Source organism: Oryx dammah, unplaced genomic scaffold, assembly GCF_014754425.2.
Source record: "Oryx dammah isolate SB20612 unplaced genomic scaffold, SCBI_Odam_1.1 HiC_scaffold_21, whole genome shotgun sequence".
Taxonomy (NCBI): Eukaryota; Metazoa; Chordata; class Mammalia; order Artiodactyla; family Bovidae; genus Oryx; species Oryx dammah.
The window spans coordinates 3,747,407-3,774,880 of NW_024070205.1; the positions used below are offsets into that span (position 1 = coordinate 3,747,407).

Here is a 27,474-nt window from a genome sequence, read left to right on the forward strand (position 1 = left end):
ACAACCTGCTTCAGGAACCACTCCGGGCGGTGAGGTATAGGAACACGCTTTGCACAGCTCTGGGTTTACCAGGAGTGCACGTGTGCTGCTAAATGTTTGGCTGGAAATATGTGTGACCACTGTCTGTGACTTTAGTTAGTTGAAGGCTCTAAGAAGCATATTCACTGGTGAGTGTTCGGGTCAAGCAAAGAGTGTTTTCTACCATCTAGTGGCTTTCTAGTGACCTGATAATCTTTCAGAAAAGTCTGATCGGAGGATGGCAGTCACAGGAGACAGGAAGTTTTAAACTCCATGTCTCTGAGTTATTAATGACTATAGATCTCAACACATTGTTTGATCTAGAATTTACTACAACAGTGTTCATTGTAAGTTTAAATTGTAATAACCAGCTTATTGTGTATCTGAATTTATACAAATGTTTTTTATTATAGTAAAAGCACTCCTTCAAACTAACAATAATAAATTATAAGCAAGGTAAGTAACAAATAGTGCTCTCTCAACTGTATGAAGGCACACCTGTGTCCTCATGTTACAGATGAGAGGGCTGAGGTTTACTTACTTACGTCACAGAAAAAAGTATATTTCGATAAACTAAGAAAATATCCTTCCATCTGACCCTAGAGCCAATGACTGAAGAATAGGGCACTTCATTCTTAATTCTAATTGCTACAATTCATGGAGCCACATGTCTTCACCATCGGGCCGTTCAGAGGACGAGTGACATCAAGAGGAGAAAGGCCAGACTCCCCAGCCTTCACGCTCTGTGCTCGGCTTAGTCACTCAGTCCTGTCCGACTCTTTGTGACCCCATGAACTGCAGCCCGCCAGGCTCCTCTGTCCATGGGGATTCTCCAGGCAAGAATACAGGAGTGGGTTGCCATGCCTTCCTCCAGGGGATCTTCCCGACCCAGGGATTGAACCCTGGTCTCCTGCATTGGCAAGTGGATTCTTTACCATCTGCATTTAAGTATGGAAGGAAGCCCTAGCATTTAAGTATGTCTTTGTCAAAAAAGGACTATTAGCTCAGTCGGTAAAGAATCTGCCTGCAGTACAGGAGATACGGGTTCGATCCCTGGGTCTGGATGATACCCTGGAGAAGGAAATGGCAACCCACTCCAGTATCCTTGCCTGGAAAATCTCATGGACAGAAGAGTCTGGTGGGCTGCAGTCCATGGGGTCGCAAAGAGTCGGGCACGACTGGGCGACTAACCCTTCCTTCCTTCCTTGTAAATTACTCAGAACTCTGAAAACTTGCATTACTCTTTCTCACCATGGTGGCACATAGTTAAATTATCAAGTTACTGTTTGCTTGATAATTTAAATTATCAAATTACAGAGTTTTCAACTTCCACCAAGATTTTTTCATCTGGAGGAAAAAGAAACTAATGCTAAAATCTGTGGGCTGAGTGTGTTAACAGCGGAGAAGCCCACCGCCAGTGAGAACAGTCAGCTGGAAAGAAGGTGTGTGTAAGGAGGCCCCCAGGGGATGGAAAGGGAGGAGCCTGTGGACACCTGCTGGCTCAAGGCACTGTCGGGAGATGTCTGTTTCTTCATCGATTCAGGACAGAGGCTGGAGTAGAGGACCCATAAGGATTCTTCTAGCGCTAATCCTCAGGTGATGTGATTCTATCAGAATGAAGCTTCACCAAGCAGCTTCACTTCTGGGAGTTCAAAGATGCCAATGATAACGGCAGACCTACTGGGAGGGTCCAAGGATTTCATGGTCTGTTCTCTGCAGTGGCACAGGAGACAGCATTCAACATCCTGAAGGGGTGTGGCTGCACACAAGCCTTTGTGTTATAGTGATCTGAATCAGAAAGGTTGTTGGCATTTTACCCATTAAAATAAAAACAAATACATTCAGTTATACACACAATAGAAGACAGGAGGAAAAGTATTTTTACTGATACGTACATATAAAAAGACTGTTTTCTAACAGGTTACCTAGTGGTCAGAAATTTTGTTCAGAGATAAAAATGATAAAAGGAGCAGAAAGGATAACTGTGGTACCCACATTCATTCTATTTAACCAGGATCCAAGCAGATGCAATAGCCGTTTTTTGATTGAATAAAAGTGCCACACCCTTCAGGCTGGTCAAGAAACCTTACTTTTCCTGCCTAATAATTTGGAATAGGGTTTACTTTCCAACTGACTGTAGCAGATGCTTGGCCCTCACTTGTTTCTGCCACAAGGAGAAAGCAGCCAAGATTACAGACAATCACTGTGTAATTTCAAATCATGATCACCAGAAAGGGATGCCACTGGGTTAAGGTGTATCTGAGTTCCACTTAAGAGACGAGTTTCTGGGTTCTGAGAGAAAGTGGTGGATGCTGGGGGCTGAGAACTGGTGCCCAGAGGAGAGACACTAACATCTCAGGGCTTCATGCAGGTACTGGGAGGCTAGTCTGACTTCCAGCAGGTGAGCAGAGTGGTGAGACGCTTCAGCTTCGATCAAAGGTGTCCGCCTGCCTTGCTGTTTGAAGCAGCAGAACAGAACCTATCACCACAGGTCCTTGTCAAGGGATACACAATGGTGGAGTGAATATTCAAAAGTTTGAATATTCAAAAATATGAATCTGAGTATTGAGAGGTATGATACAGAGCTCCTGTCAAACCTGTTAAGAGTATGGGCGTTTAGGGAAGGCTCAGTAAGAAACAGCGTTCATCCTTATGCTGCTGTTTAGTCAACTCAGTTGTGTCTGACTCTGTGACCCCCATGGACTTTAGCCTGCCAGGCTCCTCTGTCCATGGGATTTCCCAGGCAAGAATACTGAAGCGCGTTGCCATTTCCTCCTCCAGGGGTCTTCCCGACCCAGGAATTGAATCTGTGTCTCTTGTACTGGCAGGCAGGTTCTTAACTGCTGAGCCACTAGGGAAGCCCCATTCATCCTAGTAACTTGGGATAAGCCAATGCTGGGTACATTACTCACAGACCCTTACAGGTGATATTCCCATCATAATTCAGCAGGCGAAAACTCCATCTTCTCTGAGGGACAGAGAAGGTACACTTTCGTCCTTAAAAACATGGTCTGCTTCTGTTTCCTTCGAAACCAGGCAGACGTGCTGCAGCCACTCTGCTGGCCGAGAGGGAAGGTGTGTTTACATGCCCTTCTCCCCTTGGTTCTGAACTTGACTTCTGTTTCTGCATTAATAACCGCTAACCTGTGTCTTCTATTGTAAGTCAGCTCAAATCCTTTCTGAAAAAAGGTGGACTGTAAGCATGTTATGGAAGATTTACCCAGGCCCGTATTCTTAGTTTGAGGGATGTTTCTCTGATATTTGATAACTATTGGTTATTCTAAAGACACATTTCAGTAGACATATTAACCCAGCTGAGGCCGGGGGTGGGGGGAGCCAGTTTCAATAGTCTTTTGGCAAAGGAAATGGGAAAAAAAAAAAAACAACAGATAACTTACTACTCTTATGTTTCAAACGGCCATTAATAATTTAATAATTTGCTTTTTAAAAATGCAAAATTCACTTCGATACATGCATAGTCTCTTGTCACGCCAAGTAACAATTTTAAGCTCTGCAAGCGAGGTCACCGCTCACCCTTCTCGTAATGTATATGGAAGGACAGCATCTCTGTGACATGGGAGAGTTACGTGTGCTTCTGACACGATGGAGACAAGGGTAAACCAGTTGCTCACACAGCAGAATACAAGCATGGTATTCAGAGATGACAGTCGGAGTCAAGCAGTCATTAATTAGAAGATGAGGAAAAACTCTTCCCTTTGCTTGACAGCCCCCAGCCTTTAATTGTTAAACAGCTGAACGTGGCAGGCTGCCTCACTCAGTGCTCCGGGCGCACTTTCTGCAGCCAGAGGACAGTCTGGAAGCTACACTGCTGAGATGGAGGTGCTCCTAGGAATTGGCAGTTATTTCTAAGTTTCCAGGGGACATCTGGAACCCCATCTCCTGAACATGTTCAGATAAAAGGCATCTCCATGTGCCAAGAGGTAACTCTGGGGCTTTGAAGTTGCTTCCGGTGCCAATGCAGAGAGAGGACCATTTCCTGAAAGCTGTTGCTGATTTAGTTCTGCCCTTTCTCAAAGCTGGATCCAGCTCAGAAGCTCTCTGCAGGGTGCAGGGGGTGGCATCCCAAGGCCACAGAGGCGGTAAGGCGCCCAGCCCGGAGGGGAACTGAATCGGCCTGGTTTCAGACACCTGGCTTTTAAAACTACTGCTCTCCTACCCCAGGGAAAGCCCCACCTGGTCTGCAGGTTCCCTCACAGCCACTTGTGCACAAAGGTGGGTGACCTAACACGCAAAGGCAGGCAGGTAGGATGGCATCACTGACTCAGTGGACATGAGCTTGAGCAAGCTCCAGGAAACGGTGAAAGACCAGGAAGCCTGGCGTGCTGCAGTCCATGGGGTCGCAAAGAGTCAGACGTGAATGAGAGGCTGAGCAACGAAGACAACAGGTGGTCTGACTCTCAAAAGACGCCAGCTCTGACGCCGGTTCATCTGGTTCCTAAGGTGAATGGGTCGCCCTCACAGTTCACAGCCAGCTCCGATCTAAAAACAGACCAAAAAGTCTTCTCTAGGGTTCTGCCCAACATCCAGATAAGGGCCTTACAAGACACAAAACTGTTCAGATTCATATTCTGACTAGAGTGACCTCATTCATTAAAGTGACAGTGACTACCTCCAGAGAAAATGTACTTGAATTTTCACATGGAACCATTTTTTTATACCAGGTTAGGAATTTACATGGTGACATGATGCAGCAAAAAAAAAAAAAAAAAAAGCCTCCAAGTGTCTATCAGACAGATATTACATAATCAAAAAGGAATAATCATCTTAGTGAGCTCTCTGTGTTAGTCTTACATTTGGAAAAAAAAAAAAAAAAAAAAAACCAAAAACTTTCTCTTCCTGCAAACCTCTGCAAAAAATTACTTTAAAAATCCTGAACGACTATCCAACCTTTTGACATGATTCTAAGTACTACATTATTAAGTATGGTTGACGAAGACATCTGTTCATATAATCACTTTAAAAATTTTTATGTATATTCCTACATGTCAGGCTTTAATTTCTCATAATATTGTCAGGCAACCACTTGCTCAAAGAAATTTTGTGTTTGAATGGAGGGAATTAGCTTCCCATTTATTACTTTGTAGAAATAATTCCCAAATCAGTGGATATTAGATTAATAAAAATAAACAGGAATAAGTAAAACATTTCATGTAAGTAAAGACATTTCATAGTTTACATTATCTCAAGAAAACTGTTGAATTTGCATTACTTTACACGTTTATAAAAACATGTACTTTGTGTTGTTTTCAAAATGTTTTATAGAACAAGCTAAAAATAAGGTAAAAAGTAAAGGTCTGAATTTGTAGGAGTCTTTACGAAATCACAAGAAAAAACTTTAATTCAGATGATTAAGGAAAATTTAAAAAGCAATACAAACATTTAAATGAGAAAAGTCATATAAAGGAAAAATAAAATGAATTCTCTGACATTTCTAAAGGATTATGAAGTCATCAGTCATATGGAAATAAATGAATATTTTCAATAAAAAAGAGAAAATGCTATGATCGATATGTTTCTAAAGAAATACCAAAGCATATAGGTTGGTACCAGAGATATTAAAAGGGGAGTGCTGACGGTCCCCACGGACGCGTGATGAAGCATCGAGCTCAGCCGCGTCATGGGAAGACGAGTGCGCTGCGTGCAGCCTGGCCTTGGGTCGGGACACGACTCCCGACAGGAACACAGAGCCGGGCTCCGGGCGCTGCTGCTCTCTGACCCCACTCCCGTTCCTCTGGGACCAATTACGATGCATCCGCCTCCCGGACACCCCGTTTCCATCAAGCCAAGGACACACTGCAGCCCCCCAAAGTGGCTCTAATGCATCAACACACACTGGCTGTCGACGCTTTAGACGTTTATACAAAAGGAGGAGGCAGATTCGATGCGCAGGCCAAAGGGTCACCAGTGACTGACTTGGGGGGTGGCGAGAGGGGAGAAAGCCCTCCCACACAGAATCCTCGCGAGGTGACGCAATGGCTTCAGCCCGCAACTAAAGGTCACTCAGCATCTTCTGAAAACTTACAGAAGCGTCTTACAGAAAGTTAATGGTTTCACAGGATCCCAGAGGATGCGTGAAATGTAGGGCACCGCTTTGGATTCGTCTTAGAGGAGTGAGTCCCCAGTGTCGCTTCAGAAGCATAAGTGAACAAAGGACCTGCTTATATGTATATTTTTTTAAACAAAAATGAAACATTCAAAGTTTAAAGATTTACTCTTACATGGCAACTTTGAGTGAAGGAAGGTTGACCAGGTCAACTGATATTATAAATGATGGGCGTTATCAAACTTCCTAAAACCATTTTCAGGAAGGAAAATCAAATGTTCCTAATAGTGTCTGAGGTAATTAATATTAACTTCAGTAAATAATGGCATGGTTAGAGATTATGTTTAATATTATTAGATATCCTCCTACATTTTAAAGTGAAATATTCTCGGGACTCTCCTTGTGGCCCAGTGCCACCTCAATCCCCAGGCAGGAGGCCCAGGTTTGATCCCTGGTCAGGAAACTAGATCCTGCACACCACAACTAAGACCTGGAGTACTCAAAACTTTTTTAAGAAATAAAGTAAAATACTCTCATATAACTTAGCATGGATTACATAATAATCAGAACTAGAGAAATACTTGCAAAAACAGATGTACTTCCAAGTGTTATTTGTGCCATATAGTGTCTCATTTAAATATTCTTATAGAATGATTTAGACTGATCAAATGAATAAAAAGATTTAAATTTTAAAGTATGCAAAAATAATCTGTATCTGACACTTAAAAAAAATTTACGTAAAGCAGCTCTTTTCCAAGCTAAAACAAAGGTCATGTTTTTTGTTAATGAAGCAACTTTCTTAAAAAGCCTCTTTAAGCATATTCTGAATTTTACATATAAAAAGAATTTACTTGTAAGTGCCTGCTTAAAACACCAGTTATGGGGCTTCCCTGGTGGTTCAGTGGTAAAGAATCCGCCTGCCAATGCAGGAGACGTGGGTTTGATCCCCGGCCCGGGAAGATCCCACGAGCCGCGGAGCAACTAGGCCCGTAAACCACAGCTGCCCAGCCTGCACTCCGGAGCCCCAGCGCTCTGCAACAGGAGAAACTGCAGCAAGAAGCCCAGGCACTGCACCTGGAGGGTCGCCTCCATTGCAACTAGAGAACAGCCTGTGCAATGAAGACCCAACACAGCCGAAAATAAATTATTTGAAACAAAAAACCAGTTATGGTTTTTAAAGCTTTCAATTGGTACTTTCCCTAAGGATAACCATTTGGGAAATGAAGCATCAGTAAAATTACAACACACTGTAAAAAAATTTTGTTTCTTGTTCAGCACAGCTATGGATCAATATTTCTGATACCTTATTTGAAACACGTAGTCGTTTCCACATATTCTGATATGTAAACATCATTCCTGCCCTTCTGCAAAATTCCCTCGCTCTTTCCCTTCAGTGTGACCTGGCCGAGCCACTACCAGGCGGAAGGTGTTCTGAGCGAACTGCGGCACCCCCAGGGAAGCAGAGCCCGGCGGAGGCAGGAGGCGGCGGGCGAGAGCAGGTATAGGGAACGCAGAGGCACCCGGGAGCCTGGGGAGGGACCACACGTGACCCCTGAGAGGCCCCCTCGGGCGCTTCCTTTGCCCTGGCACAAGCAGTGGATGCTGGAAGGGCGCCCTGGAGTCTAGGGTTCCCTCTGATACTGCTGGGTCCCTGTCTACTCAGGTGTGAAACGGGAATAATGTTTCCCTCAGACATTCTTTCTTTAGCAACAAAGTTCTTATGTGGGTGAAAGAAAATGGTGATTTCACACACTGAAATAAAAAAAAAAGAAACCTCAGTATTCCAATTTTATTTAAAGCCATGTAAATATATCTATACTCTACAATAACCTATAACTATCTGAGGTGAGTAGTTCAACTCTAAATATATTATTATTTTGTTATTCATATATAATAAAGTAGAGCAAGGACCATGCTTTTTAATCCTTATATTGTAAATACTCTGGGAAAAAAATCAATACTTATCTAATCTCAAGAATAATGAAAAATGCCATGATGAGGTATCACTTTACACTGGTTAGAATGGCCATCATCAAAAAGTCCACAGATAAGAAACGCTGAAGAGAAGGGAAACCCCCTGCACTGTGGGTGGGGATGTAAGTTGGTGCAGCCACTACACAAAACAGTATGGAGGCTCCTCAAAAAACAAAAAGCTTCCAGGTATCAGAGGGAAAAGGGAGAGGAGGAGGGGCCAGTTAGGAGTTTGGGCTTAGCAAATATAAACTATTGTACATAAAGCAGATAAGCAACAAGGATTTACTGTATAGCACAGGGAACTACACGTAATATCTTGTCACATATATATATAATGGAAAACAATTGTTTTCCATAATAAACAATGGAAAACAATCTGAAAAATATACATGCATATAACTGAATCACTCTGCTCTACAGCTGGAACACAGTGCGTCAATCACAATGCTGCTTCAGTTTTTTTAAAAAACAGGAATCATGAAAATGATGCTGGAAACTCTTACTCATCTGAGTGAAGTGCTGGGGAAGAACATGTCCAGTGTGTGCTGCCGAGCTGTTTCTGGGAAAAAACCCTCCTCTCCTGCCTTCCATTTCTCTAACTTAAAAGGGGCAGGGGGCGGAGAAGAGAAAGGGACAGTGTCTAAGAAGGAAGAAAACATAACGGAAGAAGTAATAAAAAAGAAAGAAAAGATGATTTTGGAGGTGAACATTTACAAGACTCCATCCATTCTCTACTAGACCTTTTAGGTTGGTATTTTAAAGGATTAATTGCATTATTTGAGTAGTCTCATTAACTGAGTTTTAATAGAAACAGATATTTTTCTATCTGTGGGCTGGAGATATAAAGCCACAAAACAAACAAACTTGATGTACAACAAGAGAGGCATTAAATAATGTGAAAAATGACTACTATTCTAATAATTCTAATTCCAAGATTATATTTTCTTTTTTTTTTTTAACCTCTAAAGGTAGTAACAGGTACTAAATTAGCAAGCTTTCAAAAATACAATTACAAGATAACTACAATACTGTATTCTGCAAAGGTCTGTGTCACTTACATTAATAGATTTAAAGCTACTAGTAAACAGATAAGCATTTGCCTAACAGTTCAGGTCAGCAGGCACTGTTATCATGACACCATTCACTTCATTAAAATGGTTCAACCATCTTACCACGTTTTAACAGGTGCTCAAATTTCTTTTTCACTCAAGTACTGTTTTCAAATCTTCAGTTTCTCCCTACTCTGTTTTCTCAGACCAAGATCACTCTTATTCTTTCCATTTCATTTTTAACTTTCATCTGCAAACTCTTTACTCAACTTTTAGAACTTCCTTCCAAACCTCTGAGGCACAATTCTCTCCAACTTTTCCTGTGTCTTTTCTATTTAGGCTAGCTAGGATTTTTTAATTAAAAAAAAAGCAAAGACAAATATATATTTTGTGTGGTGTTAATGCTCAGACTTTCAGATATTGACTAAAAAGAACCAGCTCAATAGAGAACCACAGTGTGCACTTTCTAAATGATTTTCAACATAACTATTCACTATTTTTTTAATCTTAGATTTTCCTGAGATAATTTAGTAAACAAGAGTAAAAAATGCATAATTCTGATGATTGGTCTCCCAAAGAAACTAAACACTGAAGCTGAAGGGGAAAAAATTTCATCTTATTTCCTAGTAAATGGACATGGACATTCTAGATGTGATATAGCTTGTTTACAAGATTGAAAAAAATCACTTGCAGGTAGTATCAATAAAAGAAACATCACACCCCTGACCTGTCTTTTGAGTAATTTCTTCCTTACTACCTAGAGGGTTCTGTAAGAACATTCACTCACTCATTCCATTGACATTAATTGGTTCATTCACTCTTTTTCTCATTTATTCCTTTAACTCACTTTCTCCGTTGACTGATCAATCACTGAACCTTTTTACTTTTTAGTGTGCTGGGCCCTAGAGACACACAGATGAAAAGCAGTCACTGCTGTTCAGGCACAGAAGCTAGACAGGTCTGGAGGTGGAGCCACCGGGCAGGGCAATGAAGACCAGATACACATACACGATGGAGTACGACTCAGCCGTAAAAAAATCTGCCATTTGCAACAAGATAGATAAACTTGGAGGATATTATGGTACGTGAATAAGTCAGGAGAGAAAGACAAATACCCTTTAAAAATTGTGACTTACTATGCTGTACACCTGAAACTTACATAATACTGTAAATCAACTATACCTCAAAGGAAAAAAAAAAAAAGGAATTATAGAGCAGTGTGATTGCTAAGGGAAGAGGGCCTGAGAAGTGGATAAAGGGGAGCAGGATGACTTAAGGGGGAGGCAACGGCCAGGCTTTGTTCTAAAGAGAATGAGTTCACCTGATAAGGCACAGGGGGTGGGGCATGTCAACAGGAGGAAACAGCACCCACAGCAAGATGGGAATTCCTGGGCCTTCTGGTAGAACTGCATGGTGGAGTTCAGGAAAGAAGAGAGGGTGCTGTGACCAGAATGTCTGGGCAGCTCAACCCAGTTCAGACTATGAGGGGCCAGGGGAATCAGGACTCCCTGGACACAGTAAGTATTCAAACATTGTTTGCTGCACTGATGTTAATTTCTTCATCACCAACAATTTTTGTTGCTGTTGTTTAGTTGCTAAGTTGTGCCTGACTCTGAGACCCCCGTGGACTGACTAACCTGCCGGGTTCTTCTGTCCATGGGATTCTCCAGGCAAGAATACTGGAGTGGGTTGCCATTTCCTTCTCCAGGGGATCTTCCTGAATTACCAATAATACTAAATTTAATTAAAACTAAGAGAGAGTTCAGGGAAAATATCCACCTTTTCAACCCAATATTTCTATTGTTAAGTACAGTAATTCCCTATTATACATGGATGAGATCCCTACTAGAAAAGAATACTGATCACCAAAAGTCATAAAGCTATTATTTCAGGGAGCTCTAAAATACACATGCTAAATATCAGTCACGTGCAGCTGAGATGTTTCAATCAAGAACCCTAATCATTTGCACATAATTACAATAGCACAGTTCAACAAGAAAGATCTGACAGACAACTTCATTTTTCCAAAGAATACTAGCAATACTTCTCAGTTTTGGTTTCTAATGCCTAAGTGAATCTATGTCTTAGATTATAAGAAATGTAAAAATCCCAAGCTCTTAATCTCTGAGCTCGTCCCCATGAAAGCCTGTATCTGGAAACAGACCTCATAGAGCTCCTCAGGACTCCTACCAGTCGAGGCTGGTTGGAGGCACAGCTTTTATTCTCATTAACAAAAATGTTCCCTGTGCGTCTCCTCTTCGGGCAGGAGCCTTAAAAATTTAGCGGTAGCTAAATCAAACTGGTAAGCTTTCAAACACGTATCTGGTAGGAAATTAATTTTGCTTAAAAGTTTGTTTTCAAACAGATACAGAGTCTATTGCCATCTGAGCTATAAAATTGGCACCTAATAGACTGGTCTTTTAATTAAAAGTTTACTGTTTAAAAACTTTATATTTCACTTTTCACTGTTTCCTAAATTTTTGCCACACTAAAAAAGAAAAAAAAATGGACTTTTAAAAGATCTAAAAGGCATACTATATAAAGCAGTATTGAAGATACGGTTGAAGTATGGCAGTATGGCATCTGTTCAGGTTTTTTGCTACCATAAACTCTGAATAATTATCTTCCAAACAAACCGAGTTCCTGCTTATGGAGAGAAAATATTTATTAGCACATCTGCATTTCAAAGCTCTTGTTCTGGGAACTTCTCTACATAATGGAACAAATTAAAGTAAGATCATTAGTCTATATTTTTTGTAGCTCATTTCTTCCATAAGAATTAGTTTCCCTGTTTACCTATGTACTACAGCTTTCAATTTTATTGCTGTACAGCCACAGAATTTACCAATCTGAGGGCCCATACTAGCTTCTTTTGGTGAGTACATCATATAACGTGTTTTGCTTTATACCTCGTTTCAAGACTGGTAAACTATATGGAGGGAAGTAAAAAGTGGAATCTCTTTTCCTTTCCCAACTATGAGACCTTCTTCTCTCTGGGCCAGACTTTGATATGTGCCCCTTGGCTGAGAACCCGCGAATCCAACTTCACACTTAGCTGCAGTGAAGTAGCCCTGCAGGCAGGCCGACTTCAACAAACCACCAGTGGCATCATCATTAAAATCCGGCTGGAGGTCGCCATGGTAACCGCCTGCTGAGGCTCCGCTGCTGCGCGGGCATCTCCTCATCAGCTACCATGTGAAATGCAAATGCAGACGGTCTGAAAATTAGTCAAGAGGAATAGCGGATGAGGATGCAGATACGTGAAATATTCATGTGCTTCGTGGAAGAGAGAGACAGCGTGAATGACACAACAAAGAGCGGCCCCTGACACCCTCGCCATCATTCTGCACGACTGTTCACACCCTCCCGCGTTTGTGGGCCGAGAGTGCTGGAGCCAGTTTTGTGAAATGCTGTATTTATATTCCACACCCAAAATAGTAATTAAAAATGGCTAACATAATAACAGCATTAACATCAAATAAAGATAATGCTTCTAAAATTACCGGTGCTGTCTTGTAAGTTTATTCTAAGCACCTGAACACAAGTGCTGTGGAACAAAAAAAATCCAAGCGTCACTGATTATCAGTATCAAAACGATTAGGAAAAAAAGTACTTTCAACATCCTAGGACCATGAGTGCTTTTCCCATATGGTAAAAATTCTTTAGAGAGATTTTATTATTCAAGTTACATGGACTCAATCTTCCTTATATAAAACTAGAACCAACTGCCTTCATTTTGAAATAGAGTGACAAGACCAGCTAAAAGGTGAACACTGTAATTGCTTCATTTTTTTCCCTTTGCCCCTTTCTGTTTTCCTTGGGCAGAACCCCTGCTGCCCACGAGCAGGTCCCTGACACTGTGGTTTCTCTGGGTGGGTCCCCCGTGAGCTGTCGAAAGAGTTATGTGAACACATTAGTTAACCTGAGACACTGCTATTCTGCAGTATCTCCTCAAATACTGGTAAAATCATGATGCATTAGGCAAAAATGGGAGATGTTTTGTTCAGGGGAACACTGGATGTCGGGTGGAGGCCAAACAACTCATTTCAATGGGCTCCCAAAGCAACCAAGGACCCACGCTCAGATCTTCACTGGGCAACGTCTGCGAACACTTTCAGTTCCTACCAAGGTACTTCGTTACCACATCTACACTGATGACCTCAAACGTTTCCCATAGGAATATGACTGCAGTGGGGAGGCGGTTATGGGATGGGCCTGGTGAGAAGAAGAAGAGCAAGGATAAAGCTGCAGGAACAGGGCTGAGAGAGATGCAGCTGAGAGATGTTTGCTTCCATTCTGGGAAAACATGGGCAGGAGGGAGGTTCTGTCAGAAGAGGGGTCATAGCTGCTCTGAGACCGTGGGCATGGGGAGGGACACTGGACGTGCTGGTCACCCAGAGCCTGGGCACCGTGTCCAGGAGGCGGTGAAGTCAGCCACTGCTCCCATTACACCCACTGATGGATGAACTGTGGGCAAGTCTTTAACAGCCAAGCCTCCGAGGGAACGAAAGCGGAATGAAAGTGTTCTCTCTGCCACCTACACTCGGCATGTGCATCATGTAATAGAGAAGGGCCCAAAATAAAATGTAAGCATTACCAAAACGAACAACGTGGACACACGAACTGAAAGATGACTTACTTCCTCTGAATAGTGGTCTGACGGGAGAGGCGGGTAGTCACACTGCTCTATCTTCTTACACAGCGAGTACAGGTTCATCTTGTCGCCATAGAAAGGACTCTGTAACGCGGCCATCTGCAAAACGCTCCCAATGAAACTGATACACTTACATGTTAACTTTAAAGGAGGTTTCATCGAGCATATGACACTGGAGGGGAGGGGATAATTACAAACATTTTAAATAAAGTTCTCCAGGCATTTGGCGTTTCATGAACATCCTTTTCAGAGAATTAGTTCATAAGTCCTAAAATGTCTTTCTTCAATTTCTGGTTATTATTTTTAACATTTAAACTTTCCTAGAAGGGAGATACGGTTAGCATAGAATTACATATATACACCCCCACACACTTATGCAGCATTAAACAGTATGACAAAAATAATATAACTTAGGACTCTTTGTAAATACAGTGCAGTAGGAACAACTAGTATATCTCATGACCAGACAGACATGAATGGTATAATATCAACCATTCAGTGGTTAAAATACAACAAAAATGAAACAAGCTAAAACTGCAGTATAATCCAGCAATGGTTTAGGGACCGGTACACATAGCATTTTATCTCTCACGACAATCTCTGTAGGAAAAGGCTATTCTGAAATTTAAAAATGTCTTCTCAATCTGAATGTTCTGATACTCAAACTAGTTCACAGTGAATCAGAACTCCTTTCCTATTGTGACGATGTTTCAGAAACACTAAACGTGCTCAAAAGCCCTAGGAGTCGTGGCCACTAATTCAAGGCATCCAAATGGGGTTTTTATGCACGGGGAAAAAAAACACTCAAAGAATGAATGACTTTTAAAAAGACATTATCAAATTTAACTTTAAGACCAGGTTCTAACCTGACATTTCAAGTGCGAGCAAGGACTGCGGTAAGCGGGGTTACAAACTCAAGATTCAATTGAGGATGTTCACCTCCTGTTCAAACCTAAATCTCTGAACCGCGGCAGCGCGACTACAACACGGAGTGCAAGGCTGCCCCCAAGTCAGTCACCCTTTTCTACATGTGCTAATAAGTTTGATTTTGGAAGGACAATGTGTACATTCCCCAGACAGGCCGGGCGTGCGTGCAACACGCTGGGCTGAGCAGGGCTCCTCGGTGGGCGTCAGCAGGGATGGGACGAGCTGAAAATGGCTCTCATCTGTCGGGGCTGCAGCACAGCTTAACTCCTTCCCGGCCTGGACCATGGGGCTGGGGGATGTGGGCCCGCAGAGCCGCCCGCCAGCTCTTCGCTGCAGCTCCTGCCAAATCACCTTCAGAAGAGGTGTTCCCCACAATGAGAAATCCCCAAACCAGGTGTGTGTCCCTAAATGTGTAAAATGCTCCATCTGAGAGGACATTTCCAGAAGAGCAGTTACAACAATAATTACGTCTTCTGTTAAGATACGAGGACACTCTGTGATAAAACAGAATCTTTTAAGATGCCCCCTTAAAAAAATAGACTGTGTGTAAACTATTGTCTCCTTGTGTTTGCAAAAACCCTAAGTAAATGTACGTGTGTTCGTTATCACGTGCCAGGAGCTCATTACGGTACTTTTGTCTCAATACCGCAGTGTTAAAAAAAAAAAAAAACCTGAACGTCCCCTAAGGAGTTAAACAGGAATAGTATATTTTCATGCATCTCCTGCTTTGACAGATGAAAAATGTCAACTGTCCTGTTTTTATTTTCAAGCTTTTGCACTATTCATCTGGTTCATTAGTGCATCTCGATGCTGCCCCTGACAGCTGCTCGCCCTCTCCTCCCAGCAGCTGAATTTTTCAGGCTAATTTGATCCTCCACACTGAGACGATCGCTAGAATGATTGACTTGCTCCCTGACCTCCAGGGTCCGACTTCCCTGATTAGTATTCTGGGGGTGTCGGAGGGACGAGAGCCCACTGTCTGTCTTCGGGGCTGGTGGCAGCTCTCTCTTTTTTTTGAACTGTAAGCCACCAACCTACAACCCTGGAAGGATGCGATTGCTGCACTGAACAATAAAGGAAATGTGTAAAACCTACTTTTCCATGTAAAGGTCCATGTAGCAAAAGCACAGCATCTTGATTTTAATTAGTAAAGTCTACTTTGTTGCATATCAATTAAAACTGTACTGCCAGTTTTGTGTGTGTGTGTGTGTGTGTGTGTGTGTGTGTGTGTGTGTGTGTGTGTGTGTGTGTGAGTGAGGTTTCAGGAATATTTGAAAGTCTAATTTGCTGAGTTTAAATTACATTTTCAAAAAAGGGTTCCCACTCCTTCGTTGTGAATGGTAAATTCTTAGTGAGATACAATAGAAAATGTCTAGGAGATGCTATGAACAGTTTTCTTAAAGATAAACTTCTGGGCATTTTTATTGACATTATATTAGAACGAGATACAACATCAAAGTAAATTAAATCCTTAGAAAAAATTCTAGTTCTTCCCAATGACTTGCATGGAACAATTGGGAAAATGCTCTGAGCTGAAAACTAATGTCAACACATTAAATGCTTTCACTCAAAATCATTCCCAACACATAATACGCATGAATGTAGGAGCATCCAAAGAAATAATTTTTATTTTGGTGATCATTTCAAGTATACATAAAAATGGGACGCTGCCTTTCAAAGGCAAATTCATAATGTGAAGGATTATTTCAGTTTTGACATGGAAATCGGCTGGTCCTAAAAGAATTATTCAGACTTCTCAAATAACAACTGAACTTTTTCTTTTTCATTGCTAAATTTACTCTCCTTATTGGAAACCAATTTGCAGTTTACTTTGAAGTATATAAAGGGAAAATGTTGCTTTGATAATTTATTAGACTATGGCCTGAAAGAATCTAAGGTTGCCTAAATAGGTATAAAATATTTTAAAATGTACAAAGTGCCTTTTAAACTTTACAATAACAACATAGTCAAATCAGTGCAACACTGTACCAAATTATTAACAGAATATAATATTACTGAGCACAAACCTCTTTTAATCTCATGTGAACAGTGAATACAAACAAACATGTATTTTATACTATCACTAATTCATAACTTTTCTTAAAAAAATTATCCCAGGAATGTTATTTAAGAACATTTAAAAGCTCCTAAGTGGTTGTTATTTTAGTAGGAAGAACACAATAATCTCATGTTCCTTACGTTAAGGAAGTCTGACCTTCAATCTGTAAACAATAATTAAAGATTATGACACACATTTTCAAAAACCTTCTGATGCTCTACTTCCAAGTAAAGGTAGAACAATTAAAATACATGATCTCATCATGTTTTATTTAAGCCAAAAGACAGGAGACAGAAAATAGTAACAAATACACTGGTTTCTATCTATCCACTTTAGACTTCCTTTCTATGTCTTAAAACATGAAAAGGATTCCATGTATTATTTTCCTTCATTTTATTTTATTAAAAGAGTTACCAAGATGTAGGCTAATGTTTAGTGAACAGCACTGACTGGAAGCCCACATTCCGAAGAAAATTACCATTCAATTAAAGGAGTCCCTAGCTTGAGCCTTCTCTGACACCATTACTCTACAGCGAGTATAAAACGTGCTCATAGCATGCTTTCTTCTATTCACCCAAACTGTCACACTGCAATACTTGCTAGAGGACCTGTCTACATAATTCCATCTTTCTTTGATAAATTATCACCAGCAGAACAGTTGAGAGAATTTCACCAAGCTTTACCAGTACAAAGTGTTACTCATGGAAACTAAACTCATTGGTAACCTAGAATTTTCTCTTTATAAACTATCCTGAAAGCTGAATTACTCTACATAAAAGTTAAAAAAAAATTGATAAAGATATTTACCATGCTCTCACATTTTAAATCCATTCCATTGTTATCTCTCCAGCTATGCATGGGCAAGTTGTTTTTTTTTTAATAGATGTTCAAATGTATATTTTTATAAGTAAGATTATGGAGCAACATTATATTAACATAAAAAACATTTAAGAAATTAAACTCTGATCAAAAGGAAACAATTTAAATTAGAGAAAATAAATGTATAGAAATGTGTAGTTACTAAACTACATTATAAAACCAGTTACTAAGTCAGTGAATTAACTTCCTCATAATTAAAAAGCTAATTCTTAAACATCACCTAGAAAAAAAATATATACTAAAAGGACAGGGGAAACACATTCCAGTAAGTAAAAGTACTTCAGTGTACGGAATTTATCAGCATTACCTACCTCATACAGTAGACAGCCAAGGGACCAGATGTCAGACTTGAAGTTGTACCCATTTTCGTGTATCCTCTCTGGAGACATGTAATAAGGTGTACCCACTGCAGAAAGAAACCAGACAGAACAAGAGGAGGGTAAAAATGAAGATGCAGCTGTGATAAGAAATTACATCCAAAATTTTAGATTAAAATGTCATCAAAATAATTGATTAAGATCAGAAAACTATTCTGGGGCATACTCCAGAACGTTTAAATTTCCTCTTTTCTCCGTGATCCTGAAGAGCACATTTGCATCTGTCCCACATTAAAACAGGGGCGATGAGTACCCCTTGATTTTCTTTAATTCAGGTAGAGTCTAAGGAATTCTAACAAAACCTACTAAGTGGCTCACACTGGTTTCATTTCTTAATTTTTAACATGGCTTGTATGTCCCCAATAAGCATGACAATATAGTGATTTTAAAATACATAGTAATACATAACAATTGGTGTAGTGTGTATAAAGCATACCTAGCAACTTTTACAGAAACATCCCTTAGAATACTGTTGTGACTCTTAAAATTACAAATAATATAGTCACCAACCGTCAGTACTTTACTTAACTCCCACTTTAGAAAGAATAAAACAGAATTTTGTATAGCAAAGGGCTATATAATAACATATGTGAAAGGCCACTGACATCTCTGAAAGAATGTCTCAGGCTGTTACTACTGAGACCTTTATAGACACAAGGTGCCCTGGATAATTTGGGGTTTGTTTCGATGTTAGCTTGTTTTGAATACTTTCTTTTTAATATATTTAATGTTTATTAAATGTCTTAAGTAAGACATTCACATTATATTTTCAAGGGCAGGAACATTTAAGTAAATTTTGAAGGGAGATCTTAAATCTCAAACTTAGATGGCTATTATTTCACCCTCATTTTGCCTAAGGCTTTTTGCCAAATAGAAAATCGAAGTCTGAGAACAAAATTTAGAAATCTTACTTGCTTGAGGCAACAGTTACCAAACTGTGCTGCTACTCACAGAGAAAAGCTCTTTCTCCCTCTTGCACCAATTTTTAAGAACTCCCTAGGAGTTCACAGTAAAGCTCGTGAGAGTGTAACTCGGGATGCTCAACAGGGGTGTTCGGGCAGAGGCCACAAGGGTGGACCCAGCAAAGTCAAGGCGCCGTGCTCAAACACATCCTCCTCCACAAGGACGGCCTTACACGGGCTGCGAGCGGAAAGGACACTGGGCTAAAAAGCGAAAACACCAGGAACCATCCCTGCACAGGAAATCCTAGCGACACTGAAACCCCTTTTTCCTACTAATGGATGGCCCTAATCAGAATGGATGGAAGGGGAGGTATTCACAAAAATGAGGAAATGAAAAAAGGAGTGTGCAAACAGGATAAAAGGCACTGAAATAAAGTGACACATTCGGATGCTATCAAAGGCAGACAAGACATCAATAATTTAATTGCAGCATTTCCTGCGAAGACGAGTAAATTTGCCGATTCCCACTGGGAGGAGAAAAGGCAGACAGCCTGCGGGAACGGCTAGGTGTGAAGAACGCGCGCTATCCCAGAGCCGGACACGCGCTCGCTCCGCGCCTCCGGGAGCCGCGAGCCCTCTCGCCCGTCGTCTTCAGCGGCGACGCCGACGGTGGGCTGAGCGGACGCGCGCGGTCGACGGCGGCGGCGGGTGCGGCTCGGGTAGCCAGCGGCTGTGCCTCCGCTCCCGGGCCCGGGGTGGAGGGCCGTGACCCGCAGAGAGGGGCTCCCCGGAATCCACGGGGGCGGGCGACGGAAGACACTGAGGCGGGAAGGTTCAGGGTTTACCCGAAGCGAAGGCGATTAGCCCAGGGAAACCTGCTGATACCGCAGGGCTCTGAGGTGAACGTGCTCGATGGATGAAGAAACGCTGGCGTTCGCCCTGGCCTCGCCCCGGGACCGCCGCCCGGGGCCACGCGCCCAGGGGCAGGGCGGCCGGATGCCGGCAAGGGCTCCAGGCAGGGAGGAGTCGCTTCCGGGGCGCTGCGGGGGTCGCGGGCAACCGCCGGCCCGCAGCCCGCGCCCGGCTTCACTCGACGCCGGTCCTCCCGCGCGTCGGAAGGCGCCAACTCCGCCCATCAGCCACCGGAGGCGCGCACCCACCCAGAAGGCCGCCTCCACCCGTCCCGCGGGCTGCTCCCATCTCAGCGGAGACCTGAGCCGGCTGCTCGCCTCGCTGAGCGACACGTCCGGACCGGGGCGCCGTCGGCAGTGAGGGGGAAGGTGCCACGGGGCCGCGCCCGGCGCCGGGAGGGGGGCGCTGCTCTCCGCCGGGCGCCCTGTCCGGCACCGACCCGGGCACAGGCGGGGTCCCTGCCCAGCAAGGACCCACCCTCGCCCCCTCTACCTGACAGGGAGCCCGCAGAATTCAAGCACTAGGAGAAGGTGAGATGCGTTGAATCTCCATGTTTCAAACTTAATGAATATATGATTATTTCCCAAAAACCCTTCTTAAAAAAGATCCTGACGGCTGTGCTGCCTCCAGCACGTGGAGACGCCCTGACAGCTGTGCAAGCGGGAGGGGCGGCGGGACGTCACGGCGCCCACGCGACACGCTGGGCGCGGCGGAGCCCCAGAGGGCGGGCCGCGCGCCCCGACCTTCCGCCGCGGGGCCGCCCGCTCGACCGGAGCGGGACTGACCACAGCAAGTACTCGGGTCATTAAAACCTCCCGACCCGAGAAGTGAGGAACGGATGATAACACCATAAACGGAAAGGCCGAGACAGACGAAAATCGTGAAAGAAATGAAAATGCTATCTGACCTTTCTTTAAAACATAGTAAGAGAGTCATTCAAATATATATTTTTTAAAAGTTTTCATTATGTTAATTGACTTATTCTAGCTATATGAGAAGAGTTGTACACGGAAAGCACTCTATTAACAATAAATACGTTCGAAACTGTATCCCCGTACAAATGAAGACTAATGTTCACAAGTTCTACAATGTTAAGAGAGCTAAAGAATTCTGTTAAACTGCTATTACAGAATATATGACTAAAACAGTTAATAACTTACATTTCATCAGAATAAGTTACATACAGAATTTTCCCAATAGTTTAGCTAAACATTTAGCACTGCCATTGCTCCAAAGACTTGAACAAGAAAAAATGATGGAACCACTGAAACGTCTTCTTATATGGTTAGATCTGGGCTGCTATTTTTCTGTTTTGTTTAAGGGAGGGAAGGAAAAACTAGTCAGAGGTCAGGAAATATGTTTCGCACCTTTGCCACGAGCTAGCCAGGACCTCTAGAAAGGTCCAGTAGAAAGTTCTCTTTCTACTCACCTCATCTGTAAGATGCAGTGAGGAGGAAGATGAGCTCATTTCTGAGATCCCTTTGCTCTAAATTCTGTAGCACTTTTAAAAACCCTACAAATGCCCATAGGAAAAGGGAAGTGGAGAAAAGTAATATATTCCTATTTTAAACTACCACCTAGGACAGCTAAGTAGGGTACAAATAAGTCAAGCCAGTTTAGAGATGTTGCTTCTTAGAATAAACTGCAGAAAAGAAAGCTTTGAACATTCCTTGCTGGGAAAACTGAAAGGACACAACTCATCTTAAACATCAATCTGATTTAAACATGCGTGCGCACCCTCCCACACACACAACTTCAGGGAATAGGAATTAACTTTCATTTTTTCCTTCATACTCGTATGTCAACCCAGAAATTATGTTGGCAGACTTCATGGAGAGAGGCCAAATTTACTTAATTTGGAGTATTATCTCATGTCAGTACAGAATGTCTCAGTAGTGGATCAACATTTCTTCTATGAAAGGCATTTATTAAATAATTTTTTCTTCTTTTCAGTGTAACTGATAACATTTAAAACCCAGATAATTTTACAGTTACTGTTTCTCTGTCCAGGCACTGTGTTAAATGGATCACCTGTATTATTTTGCTGAGCTTTCAACAATGTTTATCAGGGGCCCCTGCAATGTTCAAGGTGCTGGCAAGACAGAAAAAAGCAGGCCAAGCCCCTCGTAGGGCTCACTGGCTAGAGAAATGGGGTCCATTTCATGAGATATTCCCACTATTATCTTGTAGAGAAGACGCATAAGGAAGTCAGGTAATCTGCCAAAGGTGACAAAGCCAGTAAGGTATGGACCTAGAATCCAGCCAGGTCATCCTGTCCATTGCATTTTAACAGTTATTTTGTTAAAAGTGACCACTGTGAAACATGATTGGGGAAAAAAAATCTGAATCTTTCCAAATTAAGAAGCAGAGAACTCTTCTACAAGTCTCAGCATGTACACACGAAAGGCCAAGGGTGAAGGTCAGGGATCAGTGCTTCTCTGCAGCTCCTCTGCTTCAAATAAATACTTGTGATGGTAGTTGAGAGGTTAACCATGCACAGTTTACAATTAGATAACAGCTTCCTCCCAGCGTGATGATTTAAGTCAAGAAAGGACTGAAAGTTAAAAATAAACCACTGCAAGTAGCCTTCAATACTGACCAAGCATATGCTGTCTTTACGGCTCCATCCACACTGAACTGGAGGGAGACCAGCCAAGGAAAGCCCACAGAGAGGTGCTAGGGAAGGTGTGGGAATAACAGGCAAGTGACCACAGGTGGCACTTGGCAACAGAAATGAAACTGCTTTCATGCCTGGTTTAAGAACACTAATTTTCTAAGTTGCAATCGGAGGATGTATCACACCCGGAAATAGTGTGGGGAACATGAATTATACACTCAAGAGACCCCAGTGTGAAAATTCTGAGGCTGGCTGAACAGCGGCCGTGCGTTTACCCTGCTGGCAACATCACAAAATCAGAGAACCATTGTCTCATTCTGAATAGCAAAGAGGAGTTCAAACAATCCTGTAACACAAACAACAACGACATCACAATTGCCCCTAAGGGGTTTCAGATATTTGTCCAGCATGAGGACCAGTCTCAGAGCATTGTAGCCAGTGCTTTGTAAAAACCCCTTCCATCCTCAGGAGGTGCAGCAAGCATATATAATAACTAAATCACACATGTACACGCAAAAAGAAAATTCTCCACTTTGCTCTTCTGGGAGACATTAAGAAAGCAAGTAAAACGCCATATTAGAACATGATGAAGCCTTTTTTTTTTTCCCCCTTCTTTTCACTAGAACAAGCAGTGAGACAGGAAACACTTCACTATATATAATAAATGCAACTTTGGTGCAAATGGATTTGCCTGAATAACAGATAACTACTCTTAATTACTTATATACACCTTTGCAGTACATAATGTGGTTATATTTCATGGCAGTTTAATTTCTCTAAGTTTTGTTAAAATTACTTTCTATCTCTTATATACTCTAAAGTACATGATGTACTCTAAAGTACAAAGGGGAGACACCCCCTGAGAATTAAATAATTCACAAATAATTTAGAAAAACAGAACTGCTAATACATTAATAGTAATGCTAGAAAACAACTTTGTTGCTAGAAACTTTTATTATGACAAATGTGGTATTTTCTCCCTTGAAAAGTAGACATGTATCACCAATAAAGGTCTATAATTAAAAAAAAAAGGTGAAATTTTAACACTGAAACGTCTGGCTAAAAAAGAAAGCACTTAATTTCAGTAATATAAACATCGATTGAAGCCTCTGACCGAAACCATGTCACCTCATCGGGTTTTAGGGGGAAGACTGTCAAGTGGACTAAAGAAGGGAGCAGGCAGACCTTCATCCCTGGGGTTACCCCATGTGCACCCTGTTACATGGCAAAAGGACTCTGCAGGTGGAAGGTGATGGCCCTGAGAGCGGAGACCACCCGGGACCGTCTATGCCAGGTGCAAGGGTCTGCACCTGCCGTGCTGGCTGTGAAGATGGAGCAAGCAGAGGGAGGTCACGCCCACCAGGGCTGCTTCGAGGAGCTGACATGCACGCTCAGGTGACACGGCAAAGGGACAGGGTCCTTGGTCCTGCAAGACCAAACACCTGGCTTCTCCCCACAACCTGGAGAAGTCTCCTCTTTAAACTCCAGAAAAGAGCAATTCCACAGACGCCTTGATGGCAGCCTAGGGAGAGCAATGCTGGAATTCTGACCCACAGAACTGTAAAAAGCCGTACAGTTCTGTTAAGCCACTACATGTGGGGGAATTTGTTAGGGCAGCAATAGGAATCTGACACAAATGCGCTAACGATTCACACACCACCTGGGCCAAGTCCACGTGCTGAGTCAGCTGCAGGCCAAGAACCCGCCAGCCACTGGGGGAGACGGAAGCTTGTGACCTGAAGCATCCATGACCTCTGCAAGCTCACTGGACAGTCTGGGGATGGGTCAGTTCGGTCTCTGAGGGTTTTTCTTTTGGGGCGGGGCGCAGAGGGAGAAGCCAGTATTTTACAATCAGACAAATGAAAGGATAAAATGATGATCTTGTATAAGTTAAAAGCACACTGGTTGCTCACTGACTGCTAAGGACCCTAAACCAGGTAATCACAACCGCTTTAAAGACTCGAATTAAGAGACAGAGAAGAGAAAGCAAGTCACACGCTACATGGCACTCAGTTCACAGTTGATGTTTGAAGCTTGGTAAAAATAATTTTTATTACAAATGTTTTAAATTTGCCGAAATAAGGTTCCCATCATGTGTATGAAGCACAAGCTGGAATCAAGATTGCTGGGAGAAATATCAACAGCCTCAGATATGCAGATGACACCACTCTTATAGCAGAAAGTGAAGAAGGACTAAAGAGTCTCTTGATCAAAGAGGAGAGTGAAAACACTGGCTTAAAACTCAAAATTCAAAACACTAAGATCATGGCATCTGGTCCCATCACTTCATGGCAAATAGATGGGGAAACAGTGGAAACAGTGTCAGACTTTATTTCTTTGGGCTCCAAAATCAGTGCAGATGGTGACTGCAGCCATGAAATGAAGAGATGCTTGTTCTTTGGAAGAAAAGTTATGACCAACCTAGATAGCACATTAAAAACCTAGACAACATACTACTTTGCCAACAAAAGTCCATCTAGTCAAAGCTATGGTTTTTCCAGTAGTCATGTATGGATATGAGAATTGGACTATAAAGAAAGCTGAGCTCCAAAGAATTGATGCTTTTGAACTGTGGTGTTGGAGAAGACTCTTGAGAGTCCTTTGGATAGCAAGGAGATCCAACCAGTCCATCCTAAAGGAAATCAGTCCTGAATATTCATTGGAAGGACTGATGCTAAAGCTGAAACTTCAATACTTTGGCCACCTGATGCAAAGAACTGACTCATTGGAAAAGACCCTGATGCTCGGAAAGATTGAAGGTGGGAGGAGAAGGGGATAACAGAGAATGAGATGGTTGGATGGCATCACCAACTCAATGGACATGAGTTTGAGTAAACTCCAGGAGTTGGTGATGGACAGGGAGGCCTGTAGTCCATGGGGTTGCAAACAGTCGGATACGACTGAGCAACTGAACTGATCATGTGTATGTCCAGTATTTCTAGGAGGGAAAATCACAGATTTACTAATCAAGAGAAAACTCACCAGGGATCAAGACTCTAGCATACTTCATGAATTATTCTGGATTTTAAAATAATCCCTCTGCTCAGAGTCACCTAATTCAGAATGATGGACACGCCCCAAAGCCATGTATGGTTCCCTCCTCCTTCCCTACCACCATACAATCCCAGCAAGAGAGCTAAGTACTCTTCAGGTGCAATAGCTACAAATATGTCACAAAAATAAGCAGAGAAAGAGGACAAATCATAAAAAAAAAAAACCCCGAGGTGTTTTTCCTCTAGCTCACGGTCCTCACTGCTTCTGGTTCTCCTCTTCCTGGACACACAGGGGAATTAAGATGGGCATGGACACGAGACTTGTTTTAGCCAATAAAACATGAATGGGAATCAACCTGTGTTACATTCAAGCAGAAAGATTTAACTGAGAGCCAGTAAGTCAATTCTTCGTGATCTCTCCCCCTTGTGAAGATTATACAAGACGGAAACCGCTGAAATGCCAAGTGACCACGTGGAGGCAGGGCGGCCACCTGGGCCCACAGTGGACTCTGGATAACCACAGAAATAATATGCTTCAGTGCGGACTGCTGTTGCTTCCGGCAGCATGCTCTAACCTGTGCTTTGTGATGGATTTCGTTAAATCCACCCTCTGATGCCCAGCCTGCCTCTAATTCATTCACTCAGGAGGTACTGAGCATCTACTCCATGTCCTCTACTATACACCTGGGACACAGGAGGTACGAACCCAAACCATGGAGACCCCAGTCCTCATGAAGATACATGTGGTGAGGGAGGGAGCAGGAAAGGACTAGGCATACTGAGTGAGTCACACGGCGTGTCCAAGGTAAGAAGTCTAAGAAAAACAGGAAAAAACAAAAACACGATAAGGATCAGGAATTCTAGGGGTGGTGTGTCGGGGGCAGCAGATTCATTACTAAATAGAGTGAGCTCAGGGATCGCCACCCGACCCCCACACAACGTGACCGGACAGAGAAGAGGCGCCTTCAAACTGCTTGCAAATATCAAACTGCTGTGCCCATCTTCACTGCCACAATGGCTGCTGGTGCTGAGGAGCAAGAGAGGATTCTTCTGGGTCAGTATCACAGGAAAGACGGGTAGTTCGATATGGCTTGAATAATAATCATATATATTTTTTTAAATCATATATTTGGATTATTTTAAAATAATCCAAGGTTACAAGAAAAAACGCACAGCTTGACTGCCATGTTCCTACTTCACAGGTTTTGGTTTCCAGTCTTGAAGGGGTGCTTCCCTGGAAATGTCGGCCCCAGCTGCGGGTCGACAGGAGGATATGAAGAAAGACCTCCGGATCCTGCTTGCTTCTGAGGCTTGGGCACGGAGAACAGGCAAGTGCAGGGCAGGCACAAACAGCGCTTCCCCCTGAGGCTCCTCAGCTGCGTGCAGAGTGGGATAAGGTGACCCCAGGTGGAGGTGAGGGGCAAGTCGGGGACCCAGCAGAGTCAGGACCATGCCACCAGGCCCTGATGCAGCGTGCCCACAGGCCGGACAGGGGAGCGCCTCACTGCCTCCCGCGTGCACAGCCCGCCCTGGGCCTCAGGCTCCTGGACTCTGGAAGGCGAAGAGTCTGCACCCATGGCTCGAGCCTAACCCCGGGCCTCAGGGAGCCCAAAGACTGCAAAGTGAGCAGGAGAGTCAAATACGTGAGTCCCGCCCTCACAAGCACCAGCAGCTCCGTGAATGACTGAGTCCTGTCTGACCACCCGAACTGGCCCGGCCAGCAGACTGCCTAACAGGAGGCAGAAAAACAGGACTCGGTCCTTAAGTAAATGGAACAGCACGGAAGTACTGTAAACACAGACTAATGTTTTCCAAATTGCAGGTTATAACCCATTAATGAGTTGTGAAATCAATTTACTGGATTGCAAATAGCATTATTTTTAGTAATACAAAATAGAAGAGACAGTATCAGGAGGAACTGCGGTTGTAACAGGGAATTTCCACTTCAGTTTTGTGCAGTGAGGTTTCCGTGGGGTCATGGTACAGCTGGGGCGAGGGGGGTAGGAGCGCACTATCAGGAAATCTGGGAGCCCCTTATCCAGAGAGCTT

The 27,474-nt window shown here is 42.9% G+C and overlaps 1 protein-coding gene across 2 annotated transcripts in view; it reads right to left on the reverse strand.

The window, feature by feature from the left end:
* The window catches only part of NEK7 (NIMA related kinase 7), a 144,200-nt gene that overhangs the window by 2,920 nt on the left and 113,806 nt on the right, over window positions 1-27,474 (reverse strand). For both annotated transcript variants that reach the window (XM_040263175.1, XM_040263176.1), the window contains 2 exons: window positions 17,936-18,030; window positions 13,745-13,858 (listed from right to left, as the gene is read on the reverse strand). In XM_040263175.1, coding sequence (XP_040119109.1) covers window positions 13,745-13,858; window positions 17,936-18,030 — 209 coding nt within the window. The remainder of the gene's footprint in view (window positions 1-13,744; window positions 13,859-17,935; window positions 18,031-27,474) is intronic.